The following is a 22,524-nucleotide window of genomic DNA, read 5'->3' on the forward strand; positions in this document are numbered from 1 at the left end:
TATCCGAACTACAAAATCGATTTCTTATTTTATTACGCTGTATTATTATGGACTCAGAAAAAATTATGGCACTTGTTTTGATTCTTAGTTTATCAGTAAGAATTCCAGAAAGGCTTTAAAAAAGTGCATTGAATTGTAGTTCCATTTATTGCTCAAACAAATATACAAATAAACAAAAAATAATAATTAACATGAATAATTGAGTAGGAATGGTTAATTAGACATTCACATTTTCAACCGTTTATGCTTGATTTGCTTTAAATAGTCTGGACAGACAATGACAAAATATGTACATATTTATTCGTTTTAATGAGTGTCTATTCATATTTTGGTTACGTTTTGGCCGCAGAAGCCGCAGTCACAGAATCGACCACATAATCCGACTACGTGCAACATTTTTCCTCCATACTCGCTCGGATTTTGCGTTCCTCGCCAGTTTTTCCCCATGAATCGCACAAGCGCAAATCAACAGCAGCTGCATTTTCTGCATTTGCGGTTGATTAAAGCATTGTGCCCCCGAAAAGAATTCATTTAGCATTTAATTATTTAAGGATACTTTCGCGTGTTTTCATTTAACAAACTCTTTTTCCGGTGCGCTGTGTCCCAAATTAGTTTTGCATTAAAAAGTGCAGTGGCTGACCACTTTGAATGGCCAGTGCCCGATTTGGGTGTAATGTTAATCAGGAGAACATGGAATTAGCCTGCTGGCTACATCATCTGATTAACAGGTTGCTCTACAAGTCCCCTGCTTAGGTTTTTTTGCTGTTGAGTTTTTCGCTCCGCCATTCATTTTAATTAATGTTGTTTCTGCTCTTGATGTTGTTGCTGGCCGTGTTCGGCAAAAGTAAATTATTCAAATTAGTTCTCGTTTTGCATTGAAAAGGGTTTGCTTTCGAGTGAGGGCCACTGACCAAAAGACGCTTTCCATTTGCGGTCAGCTCGGCGGCAGTACTTACATACACATTTAAATGAATTCATGTGAGCAAGTCCCCTCGGCATAAATTGAATGTTGAAATTTTGGAAAGCTTTTTAAACTTAAAGTCCTTACTCCCACTCTGAATAGCTGTCAACCCAAGAAGGGTTTTTTTGTTTTAATTCTAGCAAGGGTTGATGGGGAAGGCTTAGTAGGAATACAGCAGTTGTACAGGCAGCTTATTGTTGATGTCAACCATTCATTAACTTTCTAGCGGTTACTAGAAGTAGAAATGTTTATTTAATAAATATGCATTGAAAAAACAAAGCAATTACTAAATACTTAAAAGGCTTTAGAGCCTACTTTTTAGGGCATGATTAAAAATCGTCGATTCGAGCTTTTCCTTTTCCTGCTTTTATTCAGTACCTCCATTGGTTTAATGAACTTTATGCAACCGATTAACAACCAAGCCAGCGAAAATCTAAACACAAATAAAAGTGTGGGATATGCGAAAATTGAAATCGAATTGGGCTGAACACAAAATTCAGGTATTTTGGCACGTGTTCAGGTTCAATTTTTTTCGATTTTTCGTGGAGTTAAAAAAGTAAATATTTGTAATTTGATTGTGCAGCGGAAATGCATCGATGCATTCGAGTGGTTTATGCATGGCAGCATTTCTGTTTCCTGTCGCCGATAAGCGCCATACTAGGAGGCGTGGCTGGGGGCGGGAAGAGGGATCTGGCGTCCAATCGATGAACCGAAACATAAACACACAACTTCAATTTGCCCAAAAATATCAGTGTGCCCGGCAGCCATGAGGTGAGTGCTTCGATAAAAAGCACTCAGGCTCGACCATTTCGGGGGGTCCTTCAAAAGTGCAAACTCTGCAGGCCGAGGAGTCGCCTTTGATGACGACCACGACCTTTCGATGGTTTTCGGCGACCAGGTGCTGGTCAAGTGTCCATCCAGAGTGATTTTGTGTGTAAGATGCCCACGAACGTGTGCAAATGGGCCGCATGCAAATTGCTTGTCCACTGGCCCACAGCTAGAAAAGAGCCGAGGGAGGCCAGCTTAAGCCCACATCCTTGGCACAGGAGCAACAGATAGTTTTCCTGGCTTCCAGGAGGGAAAAGCCGGCCGTCGGAGTGGGAAATCAGCGCAAGCGCAGAGCAAGTTGGAGGGGTAATACCTGACAGTGGTACTAAAATAGCAATTATTTACTTTCTTTTATTAGAAAATATTTTAAACAGGAGTACAATCTACTGATTCACATTATTATATCTCTTGTCTTAAACTATTGGTTTTTAAATGCGTATTTTTTATATATCCCAAATAAAATCTAGTTATTCTCGCTGTTATTATGTTATTGATTGTGCCATCTGTTGGCAGGCTCAGAAGGACTAATCAGTAACCCCGCACATGTGCCCTTAGCCACCCACTTGCCGCCCGCTCGTCAGCTGTTTCAGCCCTATCAGAGCAGCTGGCAGCGCTGATAAGAGACCACCTCCCCGTGCCACCTGCTCACTGGAAGCGGCAACGCTGCAACTGGAAGGCCAGCAAGCGTCGGCTTTTTGGCCCACCGTCGGCTGTTCATCGGCTCTTCGTGGTCGCCTGCTTCTGGCCACAGTCGCAACAGTTTGGCCAAAACACCCGCACATTTCAGTTCCTGTACGGCGTTGCACGTTGACGGTAACAACGGCGTCTTAAGCGGAATAAATTGGCGGCGGTTGCCAACAAGTGACGATTTTAAAAACGATTGGTAGAAGTGCTCTCGCGCGATTCTGGTCAACAGTGCTAACCATACATAAAAAAGGGAATTGGTTTAAAATTTGTGCTAACAACAATTTAAAAATAAATATCGTTTACAATTGTGCTTAACCAATTTTCACAAAAATTGTCTGCAACCCGGCGCGTTGTATAAATAATTAATTTGTCTAAATTTAAAACATTGACGAGTTTAAATTGACGGGAACCCAGGAGCCAATTGTTTGTAAGCCATACATTTTAAATTGCATGTACAAATTATTAATGGAGGGGAATGTCAGGTTGTTTAACATTTCTATTCTAGTGCCTGCCAATAATTGTCGGAAAAATTGAAAAGTGGTTGTTTATTTAAAACATTCCCTCGTTTTTTTCTACAACATTATTAGACCTTGAATATCTAAGAATTAAAGAGATACAATTTTAATATAAATTTTTTAACTTTTTTTTTTGAATAAAAACTTGATAGGAGGCGATTAGAATTAAACGGTTTACCAATTGTTTTCTCCTTATGACTAACAAAATAATTGGTATTGCTGCGGATATTGTTGGCTTTATTTTATTGCATAATCTCGGTGTGAGCAGTTGCAGTTGTGCAGGGAATACTGACGTACTGTGTGTGGGGGGTGCATGTCTTTCAACTGAAGTCGAAGGACTCGGGCAAGGCCGAGCAACGCGGAAATACGCCAACAAGTCGGATTGCATCCTTAAGCGCGAAATGCCGTGCCATGTCAACGGCCAGCGCAACAACAAACCACAAGCCACCACAATATTGCGAGACCATTAAAAACCTGCAAGCACTAAAACCCCAAAATAACAATAATAATGGTATAGCAGAAAGCCAAGAAGAAGCGGTGGAAATACAGGAAATTCACTTTCTGCAGCGACAAGCAAAGCAATTTCTTTCTTTTATGTGCCGAACTCGTTGAAAAACCACCGAAGTGGGAGTGGCTGCGGGTGGGCGGGATCCGCAAATGCATTTTCGGCTTTTCCCATTTCTCCCTCCTGTTTTCTTTTCATTTCGCTCTGCTTGTGCCTGCAATTTGTTTTTCAATGACTTTGTAATTGAGTTAAAAGTTTTGTTCTAATTTCGCTTGTGTTTTCGGAATTTCAATAACAATAAAGTTTTGACAGCTGTCGGATCGATCGGTTCCGAATTCAGAACGGTAATCCCGCCATATCCCTGGAAAACTACGTCCCAGTTGATTAAATTATATGACATGGGCTTCATAAAACTCATTTGTGGCCCGATACTCGTAAATTAAACAATTAATGGTCCGGCGAAGGCCATCAATGAAATTGCAGCATCATTCCTCAAGCGGCGGGCAATGAATCCTCGTTCTGCGTGCAGGCTTATCCTTTGCCAGGACGATAAGTACGAACCGACACCGACTCCCAGTTCGAGTCGGAGTGCGTGGCAATTAAAAAAAGCTCATAAAAGAGAGAAAGGCGGACAAACGACCATCGAACAATTTACAGGCGTAACCAAAACGGGCAACGTCATCCGGACAATGGCGGGAAAATCGCAGGCCATCAGCGCTTCATGTCACGTCTTTTTTTTCTTGAGCCCCCTCTGCTTTCCCCATCGAACCCCCTTCACTTTTCATCGCCATCTCGACTTTGGCCCGGCCAGTTATTAAGGGTGAAATTTTTAATTAAATTCTCGCTTGAATTAGCCCCGTTTCAGTCACGTGTTAATAATAATAATCAAATGTCCAGGACAACTTCTCGGGCGTAATCATCCGGCGAGGCCGTGACGCAGGATTCCGCCCCTTTTGCGGAAAATCCGGCAAAACAAGTCAAACTTACTACGGCCAATTGATTTTTCGCCGTCGTATTTTGGAACTTTTTCGGCCTCTATTCGTTCGTTCGAGATTTATGGCCAAAGGCCCGATCGGGCGCAGGGCCGCCCTGATTAAAATATTGTTTGACGTTGGCCTGTTGTTGATTAAGGCCAGTTATGGGCTCACATCGCGGCGGGTTTATGGCAACTGGCAACTGGAATAACGCAGACGCTTTTATTTATACCAGCGTTTATTGACAATTGAGGTAGGTGCCGAGAGACAATATTGTTGTTTACGCCAAAAATATGTCAATGTTCTTTTCATTGCTGAGTAAACATTTAGCCATCGGGCCACATGATAGCAAGGGGTTTATCCTTCTAGGCAAACAGAAAATATCCTTACTATGCTTTATAGAAATTGTAAACTTCACTGTTTGGCTTCTTGAATTTCGATAGATTTTATCCAGCAAATAGTTTTACCTTTACTGTAACATTTCCGAACCATAAAGTATTGTATTTCGTGACAAAGAAAGTATAGAATTATCCAACAATGTGGGCGCCGTGTATTTGCATATTCGCCCAAGGAAACGAGCATTTTTGTCTAGTAACCCGCACTTTTAGTTCTTATCAAAATATTTTATGAGAAAACACTGAAAAATTGTGCGCAATGCCGCTGCCTTCTTCTCGGAATCTGCTGATATCCCTTATGCAAATATTTAAGCAGTAATTCCTGGCAGGAGGAGCAGGGGCTGATTAGCACAGGCTCCAACTCTGAAGAGGATCCTGGTCCCTAGTTGGATCCCCCACCAACTCCGCCAAGTCAGCCATCGCCCACGTACCCACATAAGCATCGTTGGAGACGATGTCTCGTCCTTGTCGCCGTGTTTAAATCAATTTACGCGCGCTTTGGCATATTTAGTGGCATAAAACAGCACAACATGCTGCCGTGAGTGGCGGTGGAATTGTGTGGCAGGAGGCAGGAGGCAGGAGGCAGGAGGCAAGAGGGGGGAGTCAGAAGACCGAAGGGGCAGACATCAAGGGAAGTGAAAAGTGCCGTTGACAGATTTTTCTCGTTTTCGGCTGGCTGCCATCGCCATCACGCACTCCGCGGAAAATGTCTGGGGGAAAAGCGGTCTCTGACATGCCGCAGACACTGCAAAATTTATGAACGCGAAAAAAGCGAAAGTGGCAAGGAATGCGATGCCCCGCAGGTGGAGCTATGTCTGACAGAAATCTGAATGTATGCCATATATGCGAGACAGCAGTTAATTAAGGCAGCATATCATTTACTTTTATTTAATTGTAGCATGTTTTCAGTTTGCTTTAAAGGGGAGCCAGATATATAAACAAATATATTTTATTCAAATAAAGTTAACATTTAATTTAAGAAAGTGCAGTGTTTAAAGACACGATTTCTTCTTTACTGTAAGCCACTGCTAAAAGTTCAGCAGACTCTGCCTGAAATCCCGAATTAGCAGACAATTCAAGTTTTATAGTCTGTGAGAAGTCGAACGTGCCCATTATACTTGCAAAATTCCAGAGGAAGAAACTTTTTCCGTCCGGCTGAAATAGAAGCTGCAGGCTAAAATTAATAATGTAGAAATTTAAAGTAAAGTAAATAAAGAACTGGGGCTCGTCTTATATGAAAAAGCAAGCAGGAATTTCCCAAATAAACACATGGGTATTTTATAAGGCCTATGTTTGTATACACATATTTACATATTGATAGGTTCAATTAAGTGCTTGGACGCTCTTGGGTTCAATTTGCTCCGACGACCTTCTTCTATGCCCACCCCGAAACTTTTTTATAGCCAATTTTTGGACCTTTCCTCTCTGTGTTATTGTTGCCGGCTTAAGCCACAGCATAAATATTTAAATTCGCTGTGGGGTGGGGAAAATTGATAGGATTTAATGGCATTAGGCCGGAAACAGCTTCGCCATCGATGCTGGCGATGCTGAGTTCTCGATAAGCTTTCCCATAATGCGATACTACGACTGCACATGTGTGTCTTTGTTAGTGTAGGAGATGTGTTAACTTATACAATCCCATCCTGCCATCCCTGCCACGAGACCCACTTTCTCATCCAAGGCATTGATTTATGGCCCGCACATTTGGGGGCTCATTAAAAAGCCATAAAGTCTTGCCATTGGACAATAGATGCAAAGCCCAATTTAAACCAATAAAATCCTTATTAGCTTAAGTGTGAAAATGGATTGCAAGAATTAATACAACGGGTGAAAAAATGTTTCATTAAACTATTGTACCCATCCGAGGTATATAGTTATATCTTTGATTAAGTTAAAAGCCGTAAATTGCATGATAGTTGCTCAATTCACTTATTTAAACATAAGTACGATACCCACAATTCATTCGCCAAATCATATTTTAAACACCAAAATAAACGATTCAAAAAACTCTAATTGAACTCTATATCACGAAAACAATATTAAATTCGTTGAAATGAGGTCTCTATTAAACATTCATGAATACTACAGTGAAAGTCCTGCAATATATCGATTTGTATCCGGATATCACTTTATCAAAATGCAATTCACAATGTTTGCCACTAAACGCTGTGCAAATATTTCAAATTGCACTTATCAATATTTGTTGCCATTGGCTTTTATTGTTAAGCACTGGTGTTCCTATGTGTATATAGCAGTTATTATTATCATTTGTACTTTTACCGTTCGCTCGCTGGCGTCGATTTCTGACGTAGGTTTTATGGCCAGCCATTCATATTTCCATGGCCCATGGCCGATGGCCCATGTCCCAGTTCGAGCCGTCTTTTCCCCGTTTTGGCCATGTCCGTGGCACTGGCAAAGAGTCCAGCGGGGAAATCACATGGAGAGCATTTATAGCCTGCATGCAAATGCCGAGTGCCAGCTATTTGCTATTTGCGGAGCCGGCAACTTAATTAAAAGGCCAAGCCGGCCAAGTACACAGTCGGACAATTATGTTTGCCAATGAATATTTGATTTCATTTTAAAACGGGTTTACGCTCCTGCAAAAGTGGGCGGACGTTTAGGAATAGCTGCAATGTAACTGCAAAGTGAATGACTCTGGCTTTTCGTATCCTTGGCATGCGAATTAGAATAAAGTGCAGTCTCACGTCACACAAACGATTATTTAGTTTAGCTGAAGGTTAGTGAGTAAAATCTGGTTAAATAACCCTATCCATTAAACTTTCTGGGATATATGTATTCGTTAAAGATTTTAATTTATGCAACTATCTGTTTTCTCGCATCGATTGACAAATCGCCATAAGAATGTGTACCCCTGCGGAATTGTGAAGTGTCAAGTATGCATAAAATAAACTTTTTATGGGCACTTAACAAACGAGTTGCGCTTGTGCACATCGATTCATGCGAAAATGTACGAGCCCGAATGTTTCCTTGACTGTGTGAAGGGTCCTGAGTGCGTTTTCTGCTTGTATTTGTGGCAAGTACACTTTGGCTGCATTGTTGTGAATTTATAAGAGTGCATGGGATTTAAATGCAAATGGGTGCACTGAAAAAACTATAATTTTTTAACCATGTGAATGATTTTATCAAGTATATGTAGGGTATACAAGTTTTTTTTTGAAATATTTTCACATATTTTTCTAGTAAATTGTTTTTCTCATTCAATAAAAATCTCTATGTGTAGGCCATCCATCTGCACATCGTAGTTGCAGTTAAAAAGTAACCAAAATTGTGGTTCGACGTGCAGGTCGCGGGACATCTCACTGTGAAAACTAACCAAATTGTAGCGATACATGTTGCATTCGGAGGAGGAGAGTGTGCGAATGACTTTCCACATTATTCAGACTCGCATGTCGGCTGTGGGAAACCAGACAAACTATGTGGCTGGCTGCTCCCGATTCTGATTCACTATTTCAATTCTGATTTTTATTCCGATCCTATATCCCCCCGCCACCGCTGGTTGCAGCTTGCGAGGCACGGATGCATGCACAATTGATTGTCATGATTGCCTGCGAGCCAACATTGTCGGGTGTTTACTGGTGTTTGTACTCCTGCGATGTCTGCACTTGTTGTGGCCATAATTGAATTTTATGGCCGCTTATTTTTATTGCCAACCCTCTCCCTCTTCACCATGCTGCCAATTTATGACACAAATCGAAGGCGACTCATCCGAGGAGGTTGGGGAGCCCAGCGGAGTTGTATAAATAATTGATGCACGCAAATAGGTAAATATCCCATCAAAATTTGCTACGAATTCGTGTCCAGAAACGTAATGAGGAAAATTGGGAGTGCGATTGGTGACCTATTGAATAGCTCCCCTTTTCGCTTGAATACAATAAATTCACAACGGGTCCATCCACTTTACCAATCTATAAGCCATTGGACTTCAACTTTTCCCTATCGAAAGCCTACTACCTCTCAAGGAAAGGGTACTTCACTGGAATGCGACACCTTGCCTATTTCCTGCAATTTTTCTTGTTTTGTCACCCAGCAAATCAATATAATAAATTATACGTGCCGACATTATGCCTTTGGCCTGCTTGGCAAGCGATGAGAACTTTCCGCCATTTGCGCTCCTGGGTTTTTCCGCTCGCACCTGTGAAGCCTGCCAAATAATAATGGGAGACACAACGTGAAAAATTCAAGCCAGATGTCCATTCGGCCTAATAGTGAATATGGCAAACAACAACAACAGCAACAACAATTCCGGATCGGAAGGACTCGGAAGGACTGACCTAGACACACATCAGTGGACTCATAAATCTCAATTTGATTTGGGTTTCCCATGCTTTGTCTCCGGGCTTTTCCGACTTCGCATATTCCACGATTTTTGTTGCGCGTAGCTCGCCATAATTTATTTGATTTTCCCAGGATGTCTTACTTGGCCTTGACTTCCTTCCTCGGCCAAAATCTTTATTCTTAGGAGGCTGTGGGTGCTTCTTTTGTGTGTGTGTGTGTGTGTTTGTATGTGTGTTGGTCGGTCTTGGCCACGCCCCATTGTGCCCAGAGTGCCAGTGTCCTTCTAATTGTTTTGCCATTGTCAATTTCCCGTGTAATTGCCTGACAATTAGGCGGCCGTTAAATGAGCTTACATAACTCATGTGTGGGCGTTTGGGTGGGCGTGGCCGCGGACTGTGTGCTTCCTTTTCCAACGTTGAAACAATTAAAGGAAAAACCAGGGAAAAGAGTAATGCGAATCGCACTTTTCACCAGTTTTATTTCAGCAGTAAACTACAATGAAGGGAAATGTATCGAACTACTAAATAATAATTACCAATTGATTTAATACAAATATTTTAAGGAAGATAAACCATACTAGCACATTGCAATAATATTTATTATTTTATGTGGAGACCAAAATAAACTTGTTTACTTTCCGTGCTCCCAAGTTGCGATGAGCTGGAGTCTGGCTTTGGCTAATTACTTTAGCTTGCTTACTAATTGCATCAGCGACTGATGCTGCTCGAGGCATTACCCCAGTGGAAACTTGCGACCGACAAGCTAATGAAATTGTCAATAGAACCGCACGGGTTCCATCGCACTTTACACCCGCCCACGGGTCCTGCATCCTTGTCTTTGTCACACATCCGAGCCTTAATTGCCAGCCCCCTCGCATAAGAATTTAATTTATAGCCCAGGACCTAAGTCCTGTCGAGCTCAAGGGTCGTGGGCGGAGCACGCCTCCTCAGCGAGATTGAAACTATAACAGAGATACAGAGAAAGATATCTCAGGGGATTATCGTCGACTCGATTTAGCTATTTATAATGAAATGAGGCTTATAAGTCTTAAAAATCTCTTTGTTTTTAAGCAAGACTTTGAAGTAAAAGATATTTTCTTGTTCAATGCTTTTTTATAAAAATATCTTACATTTATAAATACTTTTCCAGTGTAAACGATGTGCGTAACATTGTCCTAGCCAAGTTGCGGATCCGTTGCGGATTTTTTCGCCGCGGAAGAAATAGCGAGGCAGCAGTAAAGAAATCAATTAAGTGTGTGCTGCCATGTGGGCAGTGGGTCGTACAGTGGGTTGTACAGTGGGTGGTACAGTGGGTGATAGATAATAATGAACGATAAGTGTTAGAGTTGCCGCCTGACATCAGTCACCCCTGCACCGCATCCTCGAGACATCCAGCAGCCGAGGACTTTGGAGGGGGGAAACACGGGATCCTTGAGCCGTTCGAGGGCATTGTTTGGCATCGCCGGCCCGCCTCTCCATTTGTTGACTTCGAGCTGAGTGCATGCGTAAATTTAGCTAACATTTTAAGTGTCAACTTGCTATGACAACTAGCCGGGCTCACGGTCTCACGGGCCCACAAACTCACGGCTCGCCCAGGAAGTCCGCATCCGAACAAACTGGATTCGAGGCAGCTTTGTGTGATTAATGGCGCGCCGCAATGTGTACTATGAATGAATTTAGCAGAGGATATTTCTGTTTTGCCAGTAACTAAAATGCCTCAGCCCGAAGGCATGTGGAAATTCACCTTTACCCGGGAATTTTCATGCGCGAAAGTTGGCATGGGAGTTTAGTCTTGCATGATTTATATCAGCCAGAATACTTAGTGAGAGGAAACATGTTTCTTGTTAAGTAGAGTTGGCATTTAGTGAATCATTTCCTATGAACTGACTGCCTGACATTTTTTGTTTCGCTTGCAGGAGAGAAGTATTTTATTTATTCTTAAAGAATAATAATAAACATATATAAAGAAGTAGGAATGATTTTAAGGTTCTTTACTAAAGTAAACGTTTGTTAAAAATTCGATATTTAATAATAGTTTTCAAATTTTATTTTTGTGCTATTACGTGGCTTCAAAACAACTGCGATAGAATACCAAAACTCTTCCACACAAAAGTCACTGTGATTAATCGTCGGTGGGTGCGGTTCGCCGAGTTGACGAAGTAGAATTGTTTTCGGCAAGCCGGAAAAGTCTAGTTAACGGAATATTACGCATTACATCAGCGCCCAAAAGTAGTCGACATGCATGCACATAATTCCGAAAGACAGCGGAGAAAGGAGAGATGGATGGCAAAAATGCCTTAATGGTGGGGTTTTCACTTTCCTGGCAAAATGTTTTCCTGGAAACAAGGCTTGTTGTTGGTGCTTAAGACGATTTAAGCCATTTGTTGGTTGCCTGTAAGGCTGCATGTTTGATTAATTTCCAGGATGCAAAGCATACATTATTCATTAAAATGTGAATGGCAAACGAATTTCCAACTGAATCTCGCAAGGGAACAAATGTCATCGTTTGCTTTTTTGAACTTTGCCTGGGCGAGGTTTAAATTCAAATTTCATTGGCCCCGAAATTGTTGTGGGCTTCGCTTCGCTTTGATCGTTGCAAAAAATCATAAATAAATAAAGCGAACAGAAATTAAATCAAATTGCGTGCTTAAGCTGCCGGGGCAAATAAAAATACCTGGCGACCGCACCTGTCTCACTTTTCCTTCTGCCGAGCTTCCGAATTTCCGAGTTTCCGAGTTCCTGAGTTCCCGGAGTTTTCCCCCAGCGCCATTTCCCCGGTGGCCGCTTGTCGCTGACATGTGAAAGATATTTTAAAGCAAATATTTGCGCAGTGTTTGCGGTACCTCGGATTGTGTTCTTTTTTGCCCCATAGGCAGAGCACATTCGCGGAGCGACTGAAACAGATATGCTATGTGCCTTGCTGGTGCCGACGTGGCGTATGCGTGATGCGATGTGTGCCCCGTTCCGCGGAGCCGCCAGATTACGCTGCGGATAAGCAATGTGCCGAGGGTTCGGTGGCGGATGAGCAATGAGCATGCGATTAGTTGCACTCATCCCCGAGGGGCCGCCGAATTGAGTGGAAGCCCTGATCCGATTGCGGAGTTGAACTTGACTTCCCCGGAAGCAGTGCCGATTGCTCGATTTCAGGGAGAGGGAATTCGAGCCTTCAAAGCCAATAACATAATGGAAATCTACATTACACAATCGTTTTACCAAGTAGCATATCAAATAAACAACGCAATTCGCGGAGATTGCTGCAGAAGTTGTTCTTTGCTTAAATTTTTTAAATAGCTTTAATACCTATAAGCTGGCTGAACTAAGAGCTCTATATAAAGCGCAAGTTGTTCTTTTCTTACATTTTTTAAATAGCTTTAATATCTATAAGCTGGCTGAACTAAGAGCTCTAGATAAAGCTCAAGTAAAAATAAAAGCAGCTCCTATTGCCCTCTAAAAATACCAAGCACTTCCCCATTTTTACATGCTTCGCCTGCGATGGCCAAATTACGTATACGCCTCGGACACCTCGAATTCGTGCCGTTTACTTATTTATTGACTTTGACGGGGCGGCAAACTGCCGAAATTGACCCACATAGTCGCTTTATGTCTATCAATGAAGTGACAGACAAACAAAAGTCGTCCTGCCTCGCCTCGCCTGAGTTCCGTTTTTGGCCAGGAGTTGCCTCCCATTTTGGCTACCTTTCGCTGTTTTACGACTTAATGACTCCACCGGGATTAATATGACTAATGGTGCTCCGCTTTTTATTCGATACCTGCCCACCACGAAAATATGGCTTTTCTGCAATTCATGTCCAAACGGCCGACGGGAGGTGGGTGCCGAATAATAATTATGGGCTCGGGGGCCGACTTTGTTGGGTCTGTAATGTGCTGACATGCTATTTTTCGCATGAACGGAATTTTACGTTATTTGAACGCTGGCTACTCTTTAAAGAGGAAATAATGCAAGATAAGGAAAGGAAGGGACTACAAAGAAATAGAATTTATTAAAGAAGAAGATCTTTAAGAGAAATGCTCAAACAATTTTTAGCTTAAAATAGTAAAAGTATACCTATAATTTTAATATCTTTCCCATTACAACATGGTGAACCTTGTCCTTTTCGTATTTCTGTATGTTGAACTTTAAAAGTTGATACCCCTAAGCTATTGGGCTCTAATATCAGTCCCAAAAGCCCAACATTGCGACCCGTTCTGCCAAATAATCTATAAATATAACTGTAGCAGCTGGAATTTAAACACTTGACACCCACACAAACAAACAGGCAGGCAGAAAGGCAGGAAGGCAGGCAGGAACACTCGACACGCACCCGACCTTTGAACCATGTACGAGTACATTTGAAGTGGCCGTTTGGCTGTCATTAGCCGGCTGCAGTGACAGGGGAACAGGGTAACAGGGCAACAGGGCAACAGGGCAACTACAAGTTGGCCAACAACGGGCCAAACAAACAGTTTATCAAGGCGCCCGGCCGGACTTGGCAAGGGTCAGCCAGAACCAGAAGTGGGAGACCCACTTATCTGGTGGCATGCATCAGTCAGTCAGTCGGGAAAATTAATTAACAACAACATTGACACTTGAGCATTTGGCAGGACGTGCAGGAACGAGCTCCTTGCAAAGTCAACAAGGTGTTGTCAAGTTGTGAGGTCCTTTTGAAAGTTGCTCGATTTGCCCCGCCTCGTCGCCAATCCCCCATTCCTTCGATCTCTGCGAATGTTGTGTATTGTTTTGCAACGTTGAGCCTGCTGTTGCGGCTACACAGAGAGAAAAGCACCATATTTAGTAGTATTATTGGAATAACGATTGTATAATAAAATAGAATACACAAAAACTATACAAACTTCTTCATAATAAACATGGCTTATCGGATTAATAAACATCAATACCAAGTAACTAAAGCATTCGTTGAGGTATGATTTTCTCTCAGTGTGTCATGCTTGCTTGTTTGTCTGGTTGACCCCAGAAGAGCCTCTGGAAGAGCCAACTCCAGTCGGAGTCCCTCCTACGCAGCCTGACCACTCTTAGTTATGCTTCTGCGGCTTGGGAATTGTGTTATTTCTTTGTTTTGGAAATAAATTTGATGTTAGTGTTGTTCTGGGACACAAAAGACCACCACCGATGCTTGTGGTTTCCGCTTGCGGTTTTCCGGGCTTTCAGGACTGTTTTGAATTTGGATACTGGATACTGGATATTGGATATTGGCCCTTCCATAGTTCCAGGGCTTTTGACTGTTGCGTGAAATATGTCTCAATTAATTATCCATGTTTGTGACATACGCAAGCGGAGAATTGATTTGATTTCTGTTATTGTTGCTTATCACTATCGATTCCGATTATTCAAAGTCGCCTTCCCCTTCGGCCCAGTCCGCTGGCCCTCGTTTCCTGCAAATCAAATGCAATTATGTCGTCCAATCGTCTGAATAGAGAACGGTGAATGCTGAATGGTGAATCGAATAAACAACTGTGGGCGGAGGTCTGGATAATTTATGGACGCCCATTAATTATTACTCATGGAGCTGTGCTATGACTTATCGACTTTAAGCCAATTGGGGGTAAAATAACGAGGCCAACCCCACCAAAGCCCAGAAGCCAAGCAAAGAGAATTAGTTTGTAATGGTAGATGACAGAGCCAATTTTAGACAATACTTGTGTGACCTAATCAAAATCTCCTTTATGCTAAAGTTATAAATCTGTATTTAAGGAGGAAATGTAACTGATTGTAACTATTTATATATTTATAAAAACCAATAGTTAGCAATATTTTATACAGAAAACTTTGTGCACATTACAAATAGTTCTTCGATTCTCTTTTACTCGTATTTAATTAGGCCCCAAGCTATTCTCTCAGAAAATTGCCTATTTAAATAGTTTTCCTTAATTTTTCCATTCTACTCTTTTTCTCGATTGCAGCACAAACTTCCGGCGATTCCGTGCCATAAAATGTTTGCCACCAATATCCGTTCGGTTGCCGTTGGAGTCGCCGTGGTGCCGTAAGCTCGTCCTGTCCCTCCGCGGATCCTGATCCCGCATCCCTTACTCATTTCCGGTGCAGTCCGGCTGCGGCCTTTTACATTTGCAATTCGAATCGCATCGAATCGAATCCAATCGAAACGGAACGTAACGGAACGAATCGCGAGGACCCTTCCGATATTACCCCTTCCACATTTTTTTGGTCGCGTTTCATATGCGTGGGCTAATTAGCATGCGGCATTCGCAGCAATTAGAGTAGAGGCGAGCACAATCGGAATAATAACGCGGAATGGAAGAGGATGTGTATGCCTCGCTGGGTGCTTACAACGACAGCGGTGGCGAGGATTGGTCGAGTGCGGAGCACCTCGTCCTGTGGGAGGAGGAGCTGCCCGGGGAGAATGCCAGCCAGCGACACCACAATCACCTTCAGCTGGCCACGTGGAATGCCAGCAATGGCACCGCCCCAACCACCACCACCACCACGATTACCACGCTCGAGGACGTCCCCTTCGATGCCAACAACTACTGGGCCCTGTTGGCCCTCGTCCTCGTCCTGGGAACGGCGGCCGGGAACATCCTCGTCTGCCTGGCCATCGCCTGGGAGCGCCGGCTGCAGAATGTGACCAACTACTTCCTCATGTCACTGGCCATCACCGACCTGATGGTCGCCGTCCTGGTCATGCCGCTGGGCATCCTTACGCTGGTGAAAGGTGAGTCCTTTGTCCCATTCAAGCCCCTGAACAGAGCTATTTTCCCGGACCATCCATTGTTGAATAGCCGGAGAAGAAGGAATAAAGAAAAACCTTCTTCAATGCACACTTGAGTATCCCACTTGTGGGCCAAGATTGGCTTGTGCTAATCTTTCTTGAGCAAGTTTATATTTCATAATTTCATAGTTTACTCCAACGAAAATGACTGCAAAGAAAAGTTGTTAAATTGAAATTGATGACTCAGGGCGAGGGTGTCTTGAAAAAATTACAAAGCACCTGAGGATTTTAATGCAAGCACAGGTATTTTAGAATAGAAGCAGTCATGCTTCTTACGAAGAATAAAAAGGTACGTTACAAAGTAGGAATTTAATTAAATTCCCAAGATTTAGTTTACTTTTTTGTGCAGCTGAAAGTTTGAGCCACATTAGTGCTCGATTTGCTTACAGGGAAAATATGAAAATTTATGGATTCCTTTTGCTGCCGCTCGCCAAGAAAAGTAATCTCTCCATGCGAAAGGGCACAATAATCAGAGAAACGTGGCAAGGACATTCAGCACAGGATCCGTGCGATGTCGCCAACAGGAGCCGGGTTGCATTTAATGAAGCTGCTGGTGCAAATGGTGCTGGCGGTGTGCAGATTGCATTATGTCGCAGATATTTCGATCAGAGCTGCAGTACGTAAGACCGGATAGAAAAATGGAATTGAGCGGGCAGAGCGGGGAGCGTCAGACAATTTAATAAGCGCGCCGCCTTTGTAGTCTGGCCAGGACGAACCAGGACGAACCAGAACGCTGCTGGAGACAAGGAAGCCGAGAAACAATGCCAAGGAGATGGCAGCGGAAGCTCTCGGAGCTTTGCCAAGCGGCAGAGCAAGTGCAGCATAAAAATTGCATTAGAGGCGGCAAACGAGCGCAGACGAATTTCGCTTTGACTTAGTTCGGGCTGTGGAAACATCTGCCGGCAGATTTTTATCCAGCAAAAAGCCACTGAAAGAAATCGGGCCATAAGGATTGCCATTAAGATTATTCCATCTTTATTCCGTAAAGATGCAAAAGGAATAGCTTATTCAACGACTGCATTTATCTGAGTGCTTCCTTCGCCGCCAGTTAAGTGTTATTCCTTTGATTTTCAAAACGAATTGCAGATTTTGGAACTGCATTTATCTGAGTGCTGCTTCCGTATGCCTTCCTGCTTCCCCTCCCCTCCCCTTTTGCCACCCCCCCCCCCCGCACCTTGCAGCTGCTGCAACTCTGATGACAGTTTTGTTTGTGCGCTTTGGGAGCCATTACAAACACAAACACAAACAAGCAGCGAGACGCAAACGCACACACACACACGTACACGCACACGCACACGAACACGTACACAGACACCTGGAGCAATCCTTGGCAAAGTGAGCAATGTTGCTGGAAGGACCAACAAATGGTAGCTTGTTATATCAAGTGTGAAAAATATTGCAGGCAGGAGCTATGAACCTGGCACGCCGACTGCAAACTGAAGGCACTGCAAAAAGGACGAAGGACGAAATCGGGATCTGCCTGCTGTCAAGGGGCGGAAGCTGAAATCTCCGGCGAAAAGGAGGCATTAGATCCCGAGGATTAGGCACTCACAATGCAAAGGCAATGCAAAGCACAAGTGGCAACTGGATGTGAGTGAGCCTAGCAGTATATTAATTGCATTGGTTGCCCAAGTCCTTTTGTTCCCTGTCATTAAATCAAAAAAGTATGAGTCATAGATACTTAAGTTGAATACAAAACCCTTAAAACAAATAGAGCGAGTAAAATTATTCCAATTAAATATAATCTTATGCATTTCAATCAAATATCAAAAGAGATGCACAAAAACCATTATTTAGTCAGCATTTAAGTACATTAACAGCTTTGAGAGAATTAAATTTAATCCGAACATTTAATGCTATTACCTTAATTCGTGTGTTGTTTTGTGCATGTTTCGAGGTAATGTTCTGTGCGGCTTTCGGTTGCAAGCTCCCCGTGACTTTTCACCTCCATCAATTAGATTGCCGCAGGAGTGTGTGGCCATCATTCATCGCCTGACCACAACTGCAATGTAATTAAATGCCGAGGGACACGCGCTGAATCCTTTCAACCGACTGCACTGCAGTGCGATGGCGAATGCGTTAATTATGATTACGTAATTACAACATAATTAATGTATAATTAATTTCATTTAAAAATCTGCATAAAACGCCAGTTAATTAATAACAGCGAACGCAATTACTGCATAGCCATCAAAAGCCAGGAAAGGACAGCAAATTCAATAACAGCGTCCCGTCGTCAATGGTCGTGAATATTTAAGTGAACGCGAAAAGCTTGCAGAATGTTTGCAACTTAATAAATTATGCTCGGGATGGATAATGATAAAGACGGCAACGGCCGCAAATATAAAAAATAAAAGCCAAGCGAAAAAGGGCGACGGCGGAGGAGCAACAAAATTAATTGAGCGCAAATTGGTGAAGCTGTGATTTTCAGCGTCAAACAGAAAAGGAAAACAAAATAGGCAATGAAATTTTACACAGATATCTTGCAGTGCAGAAAAGCGGGACTGGGGAGGTGGAAAATGGGAAATGGGAAATGGCAAGTGGGTTGTCAAATGGCTGGGATTTCAGGCGGAATGAGGATGCTAGACGGCGCGTGGCTTACACGAGAAAAACCATCTAGAAAGAATGGTAAGGGAATGAATTTATCATTCTACAGCCATAGCAAAAGCTGCTCTTGTTGTTGTTGTTCTTGTTATTATTGTTGTTGTTGTCAAAAAGCATTTTAAGCGCTTAAGCCAGAGCATAAGCTGCGACACGCACAAATCTCAAGGAGAAGGGTGGCCAGGACTCCACTTTAAACCACCCATTCGGCAGTGATGGCAAGTAGTTGAATACATATATACTTAAAAACAAATACTCTTGTAAAATAATAATTTAAAAGATATTTAAAAAAAAAAAAAAACATATTTTTATTGTACCTTTATCATCAGATACTAAAGCACACGAATTTATGGAAATGCCGCCAGACCAAAAGAATTCACAAGTTGTCATCAATAAAATACAATCAATTTGTGTTGTATTTGATATTTTAATATTCAGCAAGCCGCATAATTTGGCCAGAGCTTCGAGCCAACTTCGTGATATTTCAGTTGAAACCCCAATTGGGAACGCTTCGTTTGGCAATCAGATTCAGATTCCTTCATTTCATAGATAAACGGGCCGCAATGAGCCAATGCCAAAGTTAAAGCCAAAGTTGGATAAACTTTTCCACCCACCGCTTTCCCGTTTGTTAGCCACCTTAGCTCATTTCGGCCATTCTCCATTCTCCAGTCTCCATTGCCATCAGCTCGCTAGTTGGCTTTATCATAAATCTTTAAGCTACCTGGAGGCGCTGGCGAGCAGATGGGCTAAAGGCCAGATGGATGGTGTTCTCGGCATGGGGAATTGACATGTCTACGCATAGCAAATGGCAGGCACAAAATGGCAGCTGTCGGCCGACTCTGAGCAGCCAATTAATTTTTTGGTCAGCACGCCCTCTTCCCAACACCCCATCGGCCTGTCCTATCCCTATTCCATGGCGTCGCTCTCGGATTGGGGCCTAATGAAGTCGGTTCCGAAATCGGTTGTGTTTAAAGCACCGTTATGGAGTGCGACGTAGGTGAACTGGGGCGTGGCCGAAGAACCCTTTTGGCAATCAGTGCGGAATTTGTTTTGTTTTTGCGGTCAGCCCGAGTTAAGAGCTCGTCCTTGGGACCACCAACGGGTGTTGATCGGGATGGGGATGGGGATAGGAATGAGGGGATGGGGGGATGATGGGTGGACCGCTGGAGCAGATGTTCGACGCCCGCACATCCATCAAGTTGTCATGGAGAGGAGTCACCAGCTCACACGCCGCCTTCCGGAAACTATGCACTTAAACAAAAATTTATAATCAAATAAAATATTTTACTTTTAGATTAAAACTTGATTTACCCATTTCCAATCACAAAAAAACATAAGAATAAATAAATGGATAAAGTCAGCAATGATTTAAATTAAGAATTCTTAATACTACATTTTTCATAGGCTTAAATGCTACTCTTTTCTCTCAGTGCACCGCTATCCTTTCAGTGGTCTGTGCGTGTGTGCGCAGCTATGTGTAAAAAGTCAGGGGATCTCTCGCATTGCTGCACATCGCTGAGAACGCTTTAGTTTCAGTTTCAGTCTGAGTCTGAGTCTTGGTTTCTGGTTCCGGTTTCCTTTCAGGATCTTAAAGCTGTCGGTCCCCACAACACCAACACGCACACACACTTACAAACACAAGCACACACACACACATATGCACGCTGGCCTCTGCTCATTACTTATGCAAAGTCCTTTTTAGCTGTTAAGTGTTTTGTGTCTACTTACAAATGTAGCTGTAAATCAGGCGGAAGTCGTTTTGGCGGGGCGACCTCCCAGGGGAGGCAGGGGTGGCAAGGACCCTGAAAGGACGCAATTGACTGCACGGGTTGCGGAGCCATTAAATTTTTCATGCGTTTACTATTTCCGTAGTTGGGAAAGTACCGCACTTCACCTAAGCCCCGTGAAAAGGGGTGCTGAAGGATTCGGGGAACTTTATGGGTCCGCATGCATATGTTATATGCTAATCTTTTCTTGGAAAGATTGGGTCCGGGGAATTGATTACACCGATAAACCTCCTGGCGCGAGTACAAAAGTTTCCCCGGGTTCATTACTGAGCCACTGAGCCGCCCGTTTGTTTCGATGATTTAAAGCCAGCTACTCAGAGTGCAAAATTGAATTCAATTTGGGTTAAACTAGACGATGGCAAAATGTTTTTCCCCAGTTTATTGCTCATAAAGTTGATTGCTGCTGCAAGGTGCTTTAAATATTTCGGAGGGGAAATTGTCTTGAGAAAACAAAATTGTTTGCCAGCCCGAGGTCAAATAATTTCCAAAAAAAATTTTGTTTACTCGGAGTAGAGCTCGTATTATGCTTATTAAATTTTGAAGTGTTTGCCTCTCTTTGTAAACCTTAAACCATAAGCACTTAGTTTTCCCATTTGACAGCGACAATTGCACTTTCTATGATTAATTGGACAAGTGGCGCAAAAAGGCGTTGCATCCAAAGAAAAAAGGGAAAAACAGAAACGAGCGCAAAGAAATGCTAAAAGCCATTACTCTAATAATATTTGACTTGAATCGATAACTTGTCTAAATTGCAAATAGCTTTCGGGGGCGGCCAGGAGGAGAGGTTGAAGGAGTCTCAGGGGAATAGGGGCAAATAAACAAGGAGCTGGCCGGATAAATAGTCGGCAGACGGGGCGGAGTGGAGAATAAACAAGGCGGTTGCAGAGGGACAAGTCAAAGAAGTGGGGAAGTGGGGGGGTGAACACCGAAAACCAGGTAACCAAGACCCAGACCAAGAACAAGACCGAGACCGAGAGACTTGACAGTCAATGCCAAAACAATTGAGGTTGGGCACTTGGAGGGTTACGGGTCGGGGGTCAAGGGGTCAAAGGGACGTGTGATGGGAACAGACATTTGCTCGAGGAGCACGTATTCGCCTTTGCGGCAGTCACTGCGAGACTAGAGGCCAGGACTCGAGACTCGAGACCGAGACACCCACATCAGGACAGGGCCACCGTCACGGAGAACCCAGAACGGAGACCCAGGTCGGGGCCATTAGGACACAGACTGGCCACTAAATGAATGACACACTTCCGTAACTTTGGAGGCCAAGAAGTGGGCCTTCTCTGCCCCGCAATCCAAATCCAATGACACATATTTCCCAACCTGAACAGCTTGAGAACGACTAAGCCTGTACAAAACGACAATATAATTGACTTGAACCATTTCTGCAAAAAACAAGAAATACTTTAGGCATATTATAATAATAATTTAAATGATCAAAGCAGATTATATATATCTTATTATGATCTTTTCAAACGTGTTACTAGAATTGTTGACAGTTTTATGACTGATCGGTTAGCATTGGTGTATCGAAACAGTTTTCCAATGGCCTGTCACTGATGACCTGCCAGCTTATTAGGTCCACAAAGAGCATCCGTAATAAGGTTCACGCAAAGGCGGCACTTTCGATTGCACTTTTGTAAATTGCCTGACAGATTGCTTCGTTCTTTCGCGCCGTTGGCCCTGCATGTGTTCTGTGCTCAGCCTTTTACGAGTGAATTGTGGCCCAGTGCAAGGACTCAGCCATTACTCATTCATCGATTGTTTGCATGTGCTTTCGCTTGTCTGAGGGTGCAGAAGGACCTCCCACGAGCCACTGCCACCGCCATCGCCAACCGAAAGCAATTGCTGGCGTATTATTTTTAAGTAAATGCCAGCGCTAATGGATTAAGAAATGCATTTTTCATTGTCGTCGCCCGCTTTGCCGCTTAAATATTTAATTTTCAGCTCGGAGCGGAGCATGGCAGTGGTATTGTGAAAGCTTTCTTGCACTTTAAGTGGCCGCAGGTTCATTTGCGAGGCGCAGAGTAAGTGCCATGTAATTTATGTGCCGCTTCGCTGACAGTGCAAAAAGAGTGCGAAAATTGCCGCAAGTCAGAGCCCTACTGCAGTGGCAGTGGCAATAGCAGTGGCTTTCACGCCACCTTTCACGCTTTTCCCATCTTTTCATGCGGACTTGAATGGCGTCCCCAGTGTCCTTTTGTCGCATGCTTATTCTGCGACGGCT

General features: G+C 43.2%; 1 protein-coding gene across 1 annotated transcript in view; it reads left to right on the forward strand.

Moving 5' to 3' along the window:
* Positions 1 to 2,601: 2,601 nt before the first annotated feature.
* The window catches only part of LOC108099658, a 42,805-nt gene continuing 22,882 nt past the window's right edge, over positions 2,602 to 22,524 (forward strand). The window contains 2 exon segments of the mRNA XM_017203292.2: positions 2,602 to 2,903; positions 15,080 to 15,849. Of these exon segments, the coding sequence (XP_017058781.1) occupies positions 15,429 to 15,849 (421 nt within the window). The 5' untranslated portion in view covers positions 2,602 to 2,903; positions 15,080 to 15,428.

The sequence above is a fragment of the Drosophila ficusphila genome, unplaced genomic scaffold (assembly GCF_018152265.1).
Source record: "Drosophila ficusphila isolate 14025-0441.05 unplaced genomic scaffold, ASM1815226v1 contig_791, whole genome shotgun sequence".
Taxonomy (NCBI): Eukaryota; Metazoa; Arthropoda; class Insecta; order Diptera; family Drosophilidae; genus Drosophila; species Drosophila ficusphila.